Here is a 17,097-nt window from a genome sequence, read left to right on the forward strand (position 1 = left end):
AAGTCTTCATATCAGCCATCTTAGTAGTCTTTGCAACTGCTAACTCATCTGGGCTTTAAGTCAGCCATTTTCAAAGGTTCACCCAATGTGCCTTCTTAGCATGTAAAATATAATAAATTTTTTGTTTCAAACGTTTACTTCTCAATTGTTAAATATTTTTTTTACATTTACTTCTGAAGTAGCCAGTTAGAAAAAAACGATGCTAAAAATCCCTATTTTGTGGCACTAGTCAAAGTTGTGGTAATTTTCAACATTCGAATTTCAAACATTTTGGCTTCAACATGGCTTCAACATGTGCTTTTAGCTGCTCATTTCATGATTACATCCAATACCTAACGGCCCACTGCATCTGACAATTACATGCCACTGTGTACGTCTTCTTAGACGAAAACCCCATTCAGCATCTACACAGGTCCTTTTGACTGCCAGGGATTGACCTTCTTTAAGCACTCAGACAAGCACAAACTTACCCAAGGGGTAGGATTTGGAGTCACAAAAGGAATCCTATAATGAGAGGAAAATAGAAGTATAAAAAACACTCACATTTAAGCACCAGCAAAGAGAAGTAAATGGTGGCCACTCTGTATCGTTATACTAAATCAGGACAGGACACGTTATGAACATGAAAAGCATTTATTAAACAAAATGCCAAGGATAAAATAAATAAGTGCATAAAAACATTGTAAGAATGTGCAAAATCTTGGGATTTCAGGTCAACATGAACTACGGATGAGAAGTAAAAAATATGAACGCTGCGAAATGCGTAAGGTTATGTTTCCACTTGGGATTCTTTCAGCCACCCAAAGATATGTCACTGGAAAGTAGCCCGTACCATGTCCAGTTGTGGAGAAAATATTACAAATACATTAGGAAATGCCAAAACCTTGTGTAAACCTACAAAAAAGGCCAGGCCATGAGCGGTATTGGAGTATGAACCAAGGAGTCGACAGGTCACAAACCCGGCAGAATATGCATGTTTCAATCATAGGATGAACTGCCATAATGAGCACGAGTGTCCCCATCATCTAGAGATGAACTACAATGAGATCTTGGGGAATACCCATCTAGTAGAAGAGTACTGAATTTGATGACAAGTGCTGATGCGCTGGACTTGGGGGCCAATGAAGCCCTTATTATAGAGATGTTGTACCCCTTTGAAAGTAGAGGCAGAGGCCATAGGAAGGCACAGCCCCTGTGATCAAGAAGGAGAAACTTTCATAAAGGCTCCAGATGACTGTCCATTCCATAGGTGTGATAGGTGAGCAGAGAGGAGATTGTCATACACACACTTATATAGAAATATTGTCAGAAACACAGTTGGACATGTAGAGGAATGTGAGTAATTAAGTTGAAACATTCAGGGGCCCTCTAAGCAAGGGATCGTGGAATACAAGAGATTTCAGGATTGGCACCCCAACAGAGCAGAGATGTGCATGGTTATCATGAGAGTTTTGCATGGTTATCATCATCCAGTACCTTCATGATCACAACCAACCAGTTGGGGCTGGGTGTTCCTTACTTGATGTTTTCGTCCTACAGATTCTATGTTTTAAGTCAAATGTCTCCCTTCACAGCAGACCTAGACTAGGGGTCAGGCGGAGGTGCAGGAAAAAAAGCCATTGGTCCTCTCATAGCTCATGAACAGCTCACAAAGCATTGGGCGGAGGTTCAGACAAGATTCTTCCACTTGACTTAGGGAGACCTACGCTTTGCACCCACACTTGAATATGGTGGCGGGTTGAGGAGTGTTGTCAGTGGAAGGTGAAGGTTTCTGCCTCTCCTGCGCGTGATGGAGGGTCCGATGGGAAGATCTCAGACTTCTTGCCTTCTGCCAGAGCCTTGAAATGCTGGAAAGAAAGAAGAGGACAAGATGAAATGGGGGAGGGGGGGAAAGAAACTATGGCCGGAAACAATGATTGTGCAAGACCTGGGTAAGATAATAAGAACAACAGTAAGAATAGAGAACACAAGCAAGTGAGCAAAGAAGAACAGAAAGATCAGGCCAGACAGGTGGGAGACCATTGGGAGATCCAATGACTAAAGAGTGAGGTAGGACAGTACGTGGGAGACTGTAAGGTGGTGAAGTATAGATGATGGACAGAGAGAGGGAGGAGATTAATCAGAGAAGGGGTAAACAGTAGGAGTCCAGTGAAAAGAGAGAAGACAAGGTTAGGATAAAAACACACTTGCGTTCTAAAATATTTCCACCAAGATTCCCCTTCAGAGTATTAATGACCAAGACTTTGTGGCAGAGGTGTGCAGAGGAGGGCAAGAAGTCTGGTTTCATATATATTTTCAGGATGCTCACAAATAAAAACACAGTTCAAGTTAATTTAATTGTATGTAATGTATATGACAGTCTATTCTGGTATGGATCCGCCCATCCTGGATTTACAATGGAAAATCCCGCTTGTCAATTATGATATTGTTTGAATTTGGAGAACACCACAACCAACCTGGGAGTTCTTAAATTCGGAGTATAGTGAGAACAGGATGTGCAGAGACTGTATACGGCTCTTATACACGGGAATGTCCAAGATCGCTGAGGAGAAAACAGAAATGCAATCATTTATTTTTTGTTACTTTCGATATCGAGAAAAACATCCAATAGCCTCTCGGTGTGATCTCTGGGCTTATAAAAGAGGCTGTGCCCGTTTCTCACCACAGATCATATCGATGTATTCAGCAAGGCTGCAGTCAGCATCAGCTGTCGGAAGACTGACCTGGGAGGATGAATTGAGACAGAATTAGAACGCTTGTTGCATCATTGCACCACCCATACACACACACAACTACTGGTCACACACCAAGGTGGACAGACCAACCTTGCTGCAGCGATGCACCACAAACATATAAAATACAGGGCAACACTAAGAATTACAGCAGCTTAAGCTTTTGTAAACATCCATTGGTTACTAGTACAGTGAGAAAATGTTACATTTCTGTAATATCTCCAAGTAGGGCTATGCTTCCCACAATTATTTGGTATGCTCTAGAGGTTCTAGAAATTGTGCCTCAAGACCTTGCAATGCATCGACATTGAACACCATTTTAATGAGCAGTGGGACTTTTTACTCAGCATAAAAATAAGGGAAAGTTGTCATGCTGGAGAATAAATATTAACCAACTCAACAGCACTCAAACTGTCTTGGAAGGGGGGATTTCCGGAGTTGATGTTCTTAGCGTTTGGACCGGTGACCCTCTTATCAGAGCACTCCTTTGCAGATGGTTTATTAACACACTAAGAAGTCCACTTTCAAGATCAGCCTTTGATGCCCAAAACAGAATCTTCTCAACCTATGAAAGCACTTAAAAAGGTACCAAGAAAAGAGTTTCTGTAAAAAATGAGATGCACATCAAGACTGCTGTTAGAGTAAACAAGATAATGTTTTATTCCAATACAGGATACTGTGAATCCTTGAGCATTTACTACATTTAATCAATTAATACACCACAACCAGCATCCCTTTCTGACTTACGGTAGTGCTCATGGAAAGCCTTGCTGCTACTTTTCTTTAACATGTTATTTGACACACATATTTCAATCTTTTCGTTTGGTTTTCTGCTTACAAAACAGTAAACACATTCCACATGGACTATGCTCAGTTCACATCATACTTGTACCTTTACGGGATAACCAGAAACAAATTAATACAACTCCCTGAGTAAAACAAATCCTTCCCAGAAACCCACCTGGATCTGTGCAATGGAGATGGGAGTGAACAGGGCTGAGCCCAATAAGTCAAATAAATGTCCTGAGCCTTAAAGGACTGTTTGAATCCAGACTGGACAATTGTAAAGCGCTCGGTAGCAAATCTAGAGTTTGTACCTTTTGGGATGGGTTAATGACCTTTCCAGATCTTAAATATATCACACCAGCATGCTACATCCATATACTGTGGAATTTGGTTTTGTGTTGATGCAGGACATATTTTTCCCAGCCAGATTTTCTCAAAGTCTATGATACAACTGCAGCAGAGCTGGGACCAGAGTTTTCTTCCTGGTCCCAACGATAAGCAATTTGGTGGCAATCTGGAGTTTAAATTACAGCACTTTATCCATCGTAAACATGGGGTAAGGCTTTCCTGTACAGCCCCAACAGTAACACCTCAGGGTGTATAGGAATCGGGTATCCACATATCTCTTAGCCCACCCAATACGTCTTCCCAAAAGACGTGATTGGTTGCAGGAACTCAAGAGATAGATTTATAAAGCAATGACAGAGCCAAAAATATTACAGCCATTATCTCTAATCTAATTTACACTCCTCCTTGCAACGGTAGAAAGCTCCTGCCATTTCTGAAATGTCCCTAGATACATAACCAGGGTGAACTGGGGGAATGAACTGCAGAGGGTTGAGCGGAGAAGGTTGTTGAATTTGTTCTGCGATGCTAGATATTCCCAGTGTTCTATGGCTGTTTGTGTTAAACAACTAAGGTATAAATGATATGGTCTGATTGCCTGGGGTCCACTTTTCATGAAAATAGTGAAAATTGAGAACATTGAGAAAAAAGGACCTGAGAAAGTAACACAAAACGCGTAGGTTGGTGGAAAAGCTGTGCAAAGGAATAACTTAAAGGATTTCCAGTCCCACTGCTATTCCTGCCCTGTCTCCAGTGCTTAGCTTGTTTTGGTGGATACAGGTGGGGGCCACACTGATTTTGTAAGTCAGGATTCATTAGACATTTGCCCAGAGCAAGACGACAGTGAAAGGAAGAGGCAGATAAAGACGGGCAAATAATGATAAAGGGAGAAAGTAAGAAACACAAAGAACCTTCATGAGTGAGAGACAAAGGAGACAGTGTAAGGTGGTGGATGAATGAAGCATGTGAAGCAATAAAGGCTACGGCCTTAGTATTCAGCACCTCGGCCACTTCTCAATACCAGCAGTGGGCTCCTAAAAAGAGCTTTCAGACATTGCACTCATTTCTTTACAACATAAGCACTCCCTGCCTGCTATCAAATTGTCTATGTGTGATGAACTCCTTGGTCCTGGGATTGGCCCACTCACCTAGGAGCTTCAGGGGCAACATAGAAACATCCCAGTGCACCTGAGTGCCACAATCTCCCTCCTTGACTTAGGCGCTCGGATCGCCTCTAGCAAGTCTGAGCTTCTTTCAACCCTAAATAAATGTATTGATCAACGATCACATAGCTTCAAGATCCAGTCAGAGAACTTGAGAGAGAATGATGAGTAACAGGTACAAGGGTCTAGGTAGTATGTTAATGTTCATTTAATTTATTTAACTTGACGAAGACTGTAATGGCTATTCCATTTCTTGGATCACTTTTAATCTCATCTCTAAGACTTAGTCAGTTAGCAGATTGAAGAGTGTCAATTAACCTTGTTAAGTGAATTTCTAGGTAAGTAATCCTTTTTTGTCCTCTGAGTAGGCATAGAGCTTTTAAAATGTTGCATCTCTTCACCCATGAGGGATGGATTAAAGATCATTAATTTGTTGTAATGCACTTTAAATTCATGTGCAGCCCCATAAAACTCACTAGTTCTTTCATAGGAATTTTAGCAGGCCTCTGGTGACTTGATCTTTCTGAATGTGGGGGAACCGCAAACAGGCTGATTTCCTGAAAAGTTTGCTTTAATTAAAGCAGGGTTTGCTCTGCTCTCTCTGTTGAGCCTGATTATGAGTCGTTCAGAGTGGTATCTGCAGGCGGATCAGAACTGACTTGCTGTTCTCATCCACATTTCCTGGGTGGGATACTCGAGTACCACAGTATACCGGCTGGTAATACCAGCTGGTAAAATTGTATGAGATTTTGTCTGCAACAGCTGGTTAAACTGTATAAGATTTGGGCTGTAACAGCAGTGAAGTCTTGTTCCCTGCTCCACCCAGCCTTTCTCTGGCAAGGAGGAGGCATTCAGAGGTATTTTGCTTGGAATTGCTTGTATCGGACAATACATTTCTCTCTCTTCAGAGAATGTGTTTCCCGCACAAAAAGGATGTCTATTCCCAAGGAGCAGAAACCTTGCCAGAACCTGCTGCTGTCGGTGAGTTCATGCCTCTGACATTTAAAGAGGTATATATTAGAAACAAATGTGACTTTGAAAGACTTGTATGTTATCCTCATGCAGACTTCCTCTGTCTCCAATCTGAGTATATGATTAACTGACCTCTTCTACACAATCATAAATCAATAAGGTTCCAACAATGCAAATATAACAAAGTAAAAGTAAATGTAGATCTAAATGCACAGCCCCCTTCAAGGCACAGTAGTGAGATACGCGTATTCACATTAAACTTATAGGAAGAAGTAAAAAATAATAATAATGATCTGGTTACCGTGTATTTAATTCCTATAAGTACCCACTTCCTATACATGGTCAAACTGATAAATCCTGCGGTGGAGGAGTGTGTCCTTCCAGCCAACACATAAAACAACAACAGTCTAATGGAGAGGACCGCACATGTGCCCCTATCAGCCATTGGTGTAAATACAACTGTAGACACAAAGACAACCAAAACACTGCCCCTGGACCTACAGGTTAGACTGAAATATAAAAACATGTTGCACATGGACTTGTGGCACGTAGCGGTATCCTCAACACTACATCCTTTTTAGGACCGTCTACCTACAGTGAGCTTATCCTATTTTGCTATGGTCCAGAGAAACACTATGTGGTGTTGTACAAATGTACTTCAAGGAGTTGAAAACATTATTATAACTCATGTTTTTTACTGTAATCAGCAGCCTAGGACGTGTTTCCGCTAAACAATCCTTATCTCATTTGATTGTGTTTTTTACAGCTTGCAGAACCATAAAAGTTGACGGTAGACTTCTGTTACAGTGTGCATTTTGTCAGTGGGTGAAAAAGTTATAATCTGTTCAGCAGGGGTAATCTTCAATTAACATCCGATTCATATATGTGCCATGCAAATACAGCTTTGTAATGATGTACCTCATCAGCTTTGTAATGATGTACCTCATCTTTACAAAGCTGTATTTATATGGCACATATATGAATCGGATGTTAATTGAAGATTACCCCTGCTGAACAGAATATAACTTTTTCACCCACTGACAAAATGCACACTGTAACAGAAGTCTACCGTCAACTTTTATGGTTCTGCAAGCTGTAAAAAACACAATGTTAGCCTTTGAATGATAGTTGTATACAGGCATCCACATCTTTACTGCCAATAGCACAGTTAAAGTTCTAGCTTTACAATCTTGCTCCTCCAGTTGCATATTATTTTTCACATTTGCCCAGCTGTTGTAGACAGAAAAATACAATAGAGATTCATTTTGTACACACACACACACACACACACACACACTCAGTTGCTCTCAACTGGAGTTGCACTAATAAATGCTTACTGATAAAAATACATGCAAGAAGCACAAATATACCTTATTGATTGAGAAGGTCAAAGACAATGAGCTCTGCATTTCTTAATCAACATTGAAATGTTAGAATATGTCTGCATTACCAAGCATGAAGCCAGAGGACGTGCATAGAAACATGACCCAAAAGAGGTTACAGACCTTTCCAAGCAACTCCTCGAATTCTGGTGACCACTCTTGCATCAACGAGTCAATGTGGGGCATTGGCCTAAGGGAGACAGAAAGAGGCAGATCAGAGGGTGAAGCATGTCATGCGGGAGCGTGGTGTGTTACACAAAAGAGCAGTCTGTGTAACAGCGGATCAAGGAGCACAGTAAAATGCCACAGGGCAAGCGCCATTTCGAACACTTTGAAATTAGCTCAATGACAGGTGTGATGTGCAGAGTTTGCATAGGACTCACCTGGTGTAGTGCACGTTTGCTGGGGGCTTGGAGCGATGCAGTTCACTGATACTGTCAATCCAGGTGTCAATGGCTTTTGGGTTCTTTTCTGCATTTTCCAGACTCTTCACTTTGATTTGCTGCAAGGAATGGGACACAGAAACACACTTCTAAATCTTTGTGTTGTTGATAGTTTAAGTTATTGCAGTGACGTTTCCAGATGAAATCCAAGCTCATGTGCCCATTAAGTGGAGTGAGGCAAACAATGTCTAATGTGAGTTCCTAAATTGTTCAGAACACTAATGCCACAATAAGCTACAAAAACTAAAAAGGCACCCAACTGTATCAGTTTAACCGAAGATGATACCAATATAACGTCAATAGGATGACTTCACTAATGGAAGTTACATTAGGGGTAACTGTAGAGCTAGGACCGGAAACAGTTTGACTACTTCATTATTACAATAGGGTTCCGCGTCTGATGAGAGCGCTCTGGAAGTACTCAATAATATCCCTCTCAAATGAGGAACAAGGGAATCCTCTCACACATTCCAATCCTCTCCATGTTGGAGGATTTTGAGCAGAAAAATGTAGCAGAAATCTGACACAATATAGTCATGTATCTTTACAAGCTGTCCTGACCCCGATCACGAACTATATTCACATTCACCTCATCTCCCTCCAATCACAGCATCAGGATCAGATCAGAGACTGCATCCTAGTAAAAAGCAGAACACCAAAAATGTTAACTAACCAAGCTGCAGTGACAGAGATTGGTCAGGGCAGGATATAACCCATTCTTTCTGGATCTAGTAGAAAAGACTGTCAAGAGACCACTATGATCACTGGGGATACTTGTTTAGGTTGTGCATGTCAAGCTGAATTAATACACTATACTTGGAGGGATGGAAGCGTCCCATAACTTGGCATATTGCTATTAAGTGACTTGGGATATATGCATAAAGAAACACAGAGCGTAGATAAATGGTAATTGAAGAGATACATCTGACGCCGCTTGCATATATGACTTGAACCAACATAGAAATGTTCCCCTAGTGGGAATCAATTTGCACACTAGGTAGTGGACAGAAACATCAAACCCATGAAACAAGGCCTAATTCAAAGGTTTTATTGTGGAAGTTTTTATCATTACTTTGTCTTACACATTCTATGCCGAAACTGAAAAAAAGTAGTGTGATTGACCTAAATCTCGTTATTGTATTTGAAATATGGCAAACAAAAAAAGTTAATAAAGAATGATTTTTTACAAATAATCTAGTAATCCCCATATTATTTCAATTATTACCTTTCTCTAGATCACCAGCTAGCATCTGCAATGTTAAGGTCAACCTACAATACAGGATAACCTGCAATTATCAATTTGGGCATTACAGAAGAACTGAATGGGATGCCCGCTCTGCTGTGAGTCTATCCAACACATTCCATTTCTGATGATAACTTACATCAAGTGACTTTGGTTATCTATCTATAGGATTTCAGTGGGCAATGCTCTTTAACATTATCTAACATGTTATTTCTCATTCTTTGACCCTCTTCAGTGAGAAGGTTGTGGACAATTCCAGTAGCCTGCCACCAACCACCGGCAAGACTTACTGCAATATTGTGTTGCTTTGAATTTTCGGTTAGCCAGAGGGAGAGCACTGTGGGGTCAGACTGCTTGGTGGACGGCTCGTCGAGAGTGAGAAGACCTAGGTTGTCTGGCTTGCTATCTGGGCGTGGAACCTGTGGAGAAAATAACACATTAATTAAGGACATATAGGTCAATTCTGTGAAACAGGGATTCCTGACCAGTGAAGCTAGGGAAGTGATTCAAACATTACTAAGAAAATCTGGAAGAAGCAATACCTGTACCTCGTGCAACTATAACAGCCAAAGTTACAAATATTGAGGACACTTAAATGAAATAGTTCGGGGACGGTTCAACTTAAAGTCAAGTAAACACATGATCTTTATAGCTGCAGTGCTGTGAGGGCTCTGCGTGTTGTCAGTGACCACAGCCCCAGCCACTGCAGGTGAAGAACTAGTGATGCCTCAGCTCGAGTCATAGAAACCAAGATCCACAAGCTGTAGTACTGGGGCAGCCAACTGTGGTGTCACTGAAAGTGGGTTCCATACAGGTAGAGCAATAACGAGGACAAGATGTCTGTGCATTGGGAGCTAAGAGGCTCAGTTTGGGAGTCGTGAGACCAGGATGATTAGGCTACAGCACTGGGAAAAGGTCATGTTGGGGTCAGTTGCCGTGGGGAGAATGAGGTTGTAATACACAGAGAGATAGAAGCTTGGCAGAGAGTACTAGACCAATGAGGATTGGTACAGGGAGAGCTCAGGCTGGTGCAAGCAAGCATGGGGTCTAGAAGATGTGGTATTGGCAGAGGTGACTGTTGTCAGAGCGAGAGAGAAAAACAACTGCAAATGTACAGGGAAGCTCAGCGATCGGAGAGCTTGTAATGAACTATAATCACGAGAGCTTGCAAGGGACTCAGATTGGGTCCAGTGAGTAGAGAGTGCATGAGACTGTATCATAAGGGGAACTTGCAAGCCAGTTTAGAGCTCATGAAGCTGTAATACTGGAATAGCTGAAGTTGCTGTCAGCGAGCGCAAGCCCAAAAGATTGGTCATAATCACAAATTATATTTCAGTACCATGAAAAGTTGATCTCCGGGTCCATGAAAGGGCAGAAACAAGTCTGCAACACATCTCCAACTATGATAATACAATCCAAAAAGTAAACATACCTTCAAGAAAGCATCAATGTCTCCAACAGCTGGGATAAAGTCTGGAATGAAAGGCTTTAGCTTATGGTCAAGATCAATGGCTTGTGGTGTGTACCTAAAGTCAACAGAAAGGCAAACAATAATCAGGTTGAATGGGACGGTCAAGAAACTAGAGCCTGTTATAAAAAAAGAAGAGATGCTATTGAGAAAAACAGCAGGGATGAGAGATTGACGTTGTTATGTGATGGAAGAGTCACTAGCTCCAGGGAAACACAAAGATCATTCAAACCTTACTGCACATAAAGAGAAGGTGGCATGAAAGTGAGACAGTATGCGCTGGAGAGCGGCTTCACATAGAGACATAAGAATGGAATTATTAAAGATTCTATGTCAGGACCGGAGGAGACGATTTTGCCTTCCAACTTCGCTTGAGTCTCCAGCATCCACCACAACCATAGCTACAAAAGCTGCATTTCCCAAGAAATATTAAGAAAACAGCTGGCAAAAACAACCAATCATAGTCCTTCATTTTAATGGCATTGCACGCAGTCGCCTCTTAATTTGTCTTTCTTTGCTGCTCAAGCAGCAGATAAGTGCCCATTGCTTTGTCTCTGCACATTGTTATACGCATGCTTCCTGCTTACTCAATGTTGTGTTTTCATAGCTGTAAGTAAACAGGCCATTAGTTGTGTGGTTTGCACAAGTAATGGGTAGGCCTGGGCGGAGCTCTAAGACTTTCACTCTGTGGAATTCCGTGGAGTTACCGGAACACTCCGCCAAATTTCACGTAGTTCCGCAAACAGGCAGGGTATCGGTAGGCGACCCATAGGTATTAGAAGTGGAGCTTGTCAAACTTGAAAGGTGATGGGAGGTTTCAAAGTGACTTGTATGTAGAGGTGGGTCCTTCTCCATGATAAGCTGTGCTATGTTCCAAGAAGGGTCGGCTTTGCTTTACTTTTTCATGGGCCAATTCCTCCAGTAGGTATAACACAGCATCCCAATACCCACTCTATCTCTTCCCTCCTATTAGTGTGGGACATGCTCCCAGACTCGCTTCGGTAGTATCCACCACATTACCCATCCTCTCCCTCAAAGTATTCCAGGATACTGGGGCCAGAGCCCCCTTGGCCGGGTATGATAACCAGGCGGTGTCTCTCAGCACTAGCTCCAACACCCAACAGGGGCTAGCGTTCTCTGTGCACGAAACCCGGCTAACTAGACGCTTTGCGATGTTAACTGATCATACTAAACGCATCTAGAAAAGTCAGACCTCCCCCTTTCGCTATACCCACAGTTGGCTGTTGCATGGATAAAATTCACTTCCACACGTTGTGGGCAGCACAGGGAGTCCACCCCTGACTTCCCCACCGGCTCATTGAACAAACAACATTTCTCCTACAGCCTGTGGGAGCCGGCAGCTCTTCTCCCCTGGGGGCAGGGTGCTGGATTCTGTGGCGACTGCCCACTCCCCCAGACACAGGCCTGGGGAGCAGGCTGGCCAGGCCCACCACAAATGGGGAGTGTGCTGCAGTACTCTCCCATGCTACTCCTTGCTACCTCCGGGCACTGGGTTGCGATCCCGGACCCAGACTCCTCCTCTCTTCCTAGTAAGCAGAAGTGCGGCGGCACTCCTCCGTCCTTACTCCTATCAGAGTCCTTATCCCCCCCCATCTATAGACTGGTCTGAGGGTTAAGATCCTTAGATCCTGTGGACGCTGGGTAGGAGGAGGCCCTACATGCGCCTTCTCTGGACATTTGAAAATGAAAGATTCTCAATGCAACGACCCCCGGGCCTTGGACAGCGGAGCTCTATGCGCTCTTGGATCGTGTGGAGGCGGTGGGGAGGTCAAGGATCAAATCTGTCTTCTTATATCTCAGGCCCAGTTGAGCAGTTTTACATGCTTTTGGCTCATTTTGCTCCTGGTGGTGAGCCCTAGCCACCTGGGTAACTTTCCTCTGGTGTCTAAGGTGGTAAACTTTGCAAGGAGCTGGTTACACTGGCTCCCTGCGCCAACCTTTCTCTCTTGTTCTCCTCTGGAACTTCTCTCCTCTTTGGTGTAGAAGTCTAGCTCTTTCCCTCAAATAGTCCTCAGGGTGTGCAAGAGGACCAGCTTCCCAGGTCCTGGCCAGAGCCCCACCAGGCCCGGGGTCAACCATAATCAGAGTCCTTAGTCCAAATAGGCATCATAGGGTTCCTCCTTCCAGTTGTCCACAGCTGCCGCCTCTAGTCCCAGTGTCCAGTGGAAAAACAAAACCAAGAGAGCTCTCCTTCTTCCGCAAGATCTTTCAAGTGGGGGCAGAAGGTACTAGAAGAGAGGCACCTCTTGCCTATCCTGGGGTGCCACATCACCTCCCCGCCTCTGACCCAACAGTCTTGCACAGCATGCTGGGACAATTCAAAATGGCATCACTCAGGATTCACTAGTCACACCACCTCTGGGGACCTCAGCTCTGCCCCTCGCTGATATGACTTCCTGCTGCTTGAGGGAAATGTAATGAACTTTGCACAGCAGGGTGATCAATAGCATGGGCTCTGAACCTGTGTTGCGCCAGAGAAATATGACAATCATGGATGACCCATAAGCTATAGAGATATCTTTTGGGAACTCTCCTATTTGGGTGTGGAATACAGATTCTACCACAGTTCGATACGACACAGGGGTCAGTAGGCCAAGGGGAAGCGAAGGTGCACTATAAAGCAGTCTTCCACATGGGTGTATAATGGAGTGTCACTGCAGACAAGACAATAAACTACGCTGACTTTCCTTAGGAGTGTATACTATAATTATGAGACCTATCCCAAGTCAATGGCCAATTCTATTTAAGGGAGAGTAACCAATTATCATTAACAATAATAAACACATGGTTTGAATCTCCTGGAATAAAATAGTGGTCAGAAATTAAGTACTTATTGTCACATTTATTTTAATTCAGTTGAAAACAAATGAAAGCCTCTATTTAATTGTGAGGCAACAGAGAACTTGGACCAGCCAACATGTGCTTCAACCCTCAATGGTGCAAAGGCCTGGGACTTTTTCAAGGCTGTTTGTACTATTAGTTACAGAATTACAGAAATTCCATTCATGTACATATATAGGTTACATAAAAATAAAATAAAAGTTGAAGCAAACAATAAATGCAGATGAACATAAACAAAATGAGCAAAAAGGAGACAAAAAAAGAAATAACCAAGCATAACAATAAATATGTATTCGGAAATACTATATGCATTTCCATCCGTGTTTCATGGGCTACAGGTCGTGCTTACAAATCACTCCATTATTATTGATAATGCTTACCCTACGTACCTAAATATATTTCATAGGTGTGGGCATAGGGGTATTGCTCTCATAGGGTAAGCAACCAATACCGCAAACGAGCCAATACTACTCAGAGTAACTCTAGAACTATTTCCCCGCCAATAAACATAGCAAATCCAATTCTGCAGAGTCCCATCTGCTCCTGGTTACCTGTGTGCAGTTACTGGGCTGCGTACGACAGGAGTCTCTCACGAGCAGCCCACAAGCGCAGGCGTACGTGTTCAAGTGTAACCAACCAAGTGTCCCTTACCCTTGATGCATCACAGCACGCCTCGTCTTAAAAGGTGGACACTGGCGGTAAACTTGCATAGTCCATTTACTGTGAGTTTGCTGTGGGTGAGTCCCCACTGGTAGGGCTCACCCACAGTATAAAGGTCACATATAGGGTGGTCAAAAAGGAAAGGAATCCAGGCTTATTTGAAGGGCAGAACTCATCACCTTATAATAGCAATTTATTATTATGATATCCCACAGTGGCACGTCTCTGAGAATTCTTTATTGAAGGTACAAGCATTGTTTTGATGTGAAACTAGCTTGGGACATTGCAGTGGAGCCAGGTGGAGCTCTTCCTGGGATTTACAGATCTAGCTCCTCCTCCATCAGAACATTATTTTGAATCTGCTAAGATTTAGGCATTGTTTTGTGGAGGAGGGGATTCTTCGACAAATCGCTTGGAGGATTACTGGCATTGCTGGGAAATCCCAGCACTTTCTAGACCTCATCAAACAGGCCTGGTTGGAAGGTACTCTCAAAAGGTATAAACTAGGTTGGCAACAATGGACTCTGTGTCTGCAGCAGGGGTTTGATTCCATCGGGTCCGACCGTGTGCATATCCTGAATTTTCTTTATGTGATGGTCAAAGAGGAACAAGCTTTCAGGTCAGTAAATATTTTCAGCTTGTTATTTTCAGGTCATCTAAGTTTCGCAATTCTTAAGAGGGGTGAGACTTGCAGTTCCTCTAGCACCTAGGTCCTCAATGGCGTGGAACATGAACAGTGTTAAATTTCTCTCTAGGCAAAGAAACAAGGTTTTATCAAGGAAGGTCTGGTGTTGTGCAGAAGAGTTCTAGACATTTTTGGCAGATCGTTTACACCCAATGGAGTGATTTTTGCAGTTTCTAGGCTTATCAAAACAAATACTATGGAAATTCATATCCTGACTCTAAACACTCAACGATTGCGTCGCACAATGCATCAAGGATTAAGAGGCCATGATGGAGGGTATTAAACCCCATCCATCATTCCTCTCAGTCATTGATTTCATTCAGAAAGCTCTTTATGGTGGTCTTGCACCCGCTATTGCTAGATGTGTGCAATGAATGCAGGTGCCGAACAAAAACCAAAATAGAAGTGATCGGAGTATAAACCTATTTTGAGGTCACACGAAGAAAAAGGGGGACGAATAAGAGACTGTACAATGTCATAAGAATAAAGGACTGTGACTCATTGTTTTTGCCTACGATTTTCCCAATGGTTCTTGTGAAATGTAGTCTTTGTAGCTATCTTTATCGCTGCTGTTAGAGAAAAAAACAAAGTTGAAAGCATAATCCTCACCTCTGTGGCATTACAGAATGGAAATCGTTCCTTAACACTAGCTAGGAAATATTAATTTCACCTTGTGATGTACTCAAAAAGCTGCTAAACATGCTATATATATTTAGCTTCAATCATTGGCTGATCAAGTCATAGATCACCATAATTCACATGCTGGAAGCAGTTTCCTGATTATTAATTACCACTCACAAAGCAAGTGATGCTAGGCTACAAATCCCATAATCCTGAACCACACTAAATAAGCGCATCTCAATATTAAACTACAACACCCATAAAACCCCATTCACAGAAAACATTCAGACTCAGTGCAGAGGGAATGTAACACCGAACCTGCAAAACATTAAACCTGAGCAGTTTCCAGAGATGACTCCACAGCATCTTTTGACACTACTTCCTTCAAAATCCACACCTTGAATTGTCTCGCTGCAAACCCACATCCCATCCGGCACCAGTCACAAGACGACAGCTCAGCCCCTCACATCGACCGGCTTATCAATGAATTTGTCCCAAATGGATACACAATTATAAGGAAGACGATACACACAAAAAAGTCAATTGGTAAGTATTTTCCTTGAACTGACCACTGGCACCCTGTCAGTCATCTGTTGGCATTAGAATCATGGCCTGTCGACACTGAGCGGGGTACGTGAGGACAGGAGGAAAGAAGCTCGAGGTGGTCGGACCTCACAACAATGTTACATAAAGACCACATCTCTAAATGAAGAGTTGCCGCAGCCATTTACTGTGCAGAGCATGACAAACGATATTGTCCATTGTGAGTTACAATTTCCTCCTAATCTACTGCCCTCCCAATATGCCTACCTTGTGCTTCAACACTTCAGCTGAAGACATTGGTTGTTACTGTCTCAACAGAAACAAATATATTTTGTTGTTGTTGCCCATTTCACTCTAAGGCTAGAAAATCTTCAGGGCCAGATCTTCAGCTTAAGAACTTGCATGAAATATTTAACACAGAGTTGATTACAAACCAAGTTACTGACATTAAGGATCATCTTTTGGACCCCATATTCGCTAATTGAGACAATCTTCAATGCAGGGAAGTTACTATTTTTGCATGCTGAGAACACTATCATCCTTCAGTCTGAGCCTTTTTCATGAGATATATAGCACATCTAACATTTCTTTCCGACAAAAAGAAAGTGAAAACCGCTAACCTGAATTAATTGCAGCTCACTTTTGTCAGTCACTTAAAATGTGCATTACTTGTATTGAGGAATCAAATATAAATGACTCTTTAAAGTCTTTAACACACACACCTTGCTGAACAGCTTAGACTTACACTCAAGAAAACTACTCTAAAACAAAGAGGAACCCATGGGTTTCTTCTGAAGTATAAAATGAAACCCCAGAACTCGGTAAGCAGAAAGACAGTGGAGAAACACCCATCAGCCTAACCTTAAGTCTGCTCAACTCCTGACGGCTAGTGAATAGAAACAACAGAGAAAAACTGCAAAGTCGCAATACTACAAGTGCATCTGACACACGCACCTAATCTTCAAAGGAGCTGTTTTGTGTGACTAAGGAGCTCCAAATGCCCACAGACAGGACCAATAACATTCTGCCTACAGCTGCTATTTGTGAAAAATTGGCGACTTTCTTCAGCAACAACATTTTAAATGTTAAATACTCTATTATGTTAGAACCAATTTCGCTACTTGATTGCGTCAATGAGATCATGATGACTGGCATTATTCTTTACTTTTCCCACTTTTGTTCAACAGTTATA

General features: G+C 42.5%; 1 protein-coding gene across 5 annotated transcripts in view; it reads right to left on the bottom strand.

Annotated features, from left to right (window-relative positions):
• Positions 1-619: 619 nt before the first annotated feature.
• Positions 620-17,097, bottom strand: part of IFT46 (intraflagellar transport 46) — a 90,910-nt gene continuing 74,432 nt past the window's right edge. For all 5 annotated transcript variants that reach the window (XM_086956710.1, XM_086956707.1, XM_086956706.1 and 2 more), the window contains exons 6-12: positions 10,499-10,592; positions 9,357-9,485; positions 7,764-7,882; positions 7,504-7,570; positions 2,663-2,723; positions 2,457-2,542; positions 620-1,847 (exon numbers count right to left, since the gene is read on the bottom strand). In XM_086956710.1, coding sequence (XP_086812836.1) covers positions 1,752-1,847; positions 2,457-2,542; positions 2,663-2,723; positions 7,504-7,570; positions 7,764-7,882; positions 9,357-9,485; positions 10,499-10,592 — 652 coding nt within the window. In that variant the 3' untranslated portion in view covers positions 620-1,751. The remainder of the gene's footprint in view (positions 1,848-2,456; positions 2,543-2,662; positions 2,724-7,503; positions 7,571-7,763; positions 7,883-9,356; positions 9,486-10,498; positions 10,593-17,097) is intronic.

Source organism: Lissotriton vulgaris, chromosome 2_1 (genome assembly GCF_964263255.1).
Source record: "Lissotriton vulgaris chromosome 2_1, aLisVul1.2, whole genome shotgun sequence".
NCBI lineage: Eukaryota > Metazoa > Chordata > Amphibia > Caudata > Salamandridae > Lissotriton > Lissotriton vulgaris.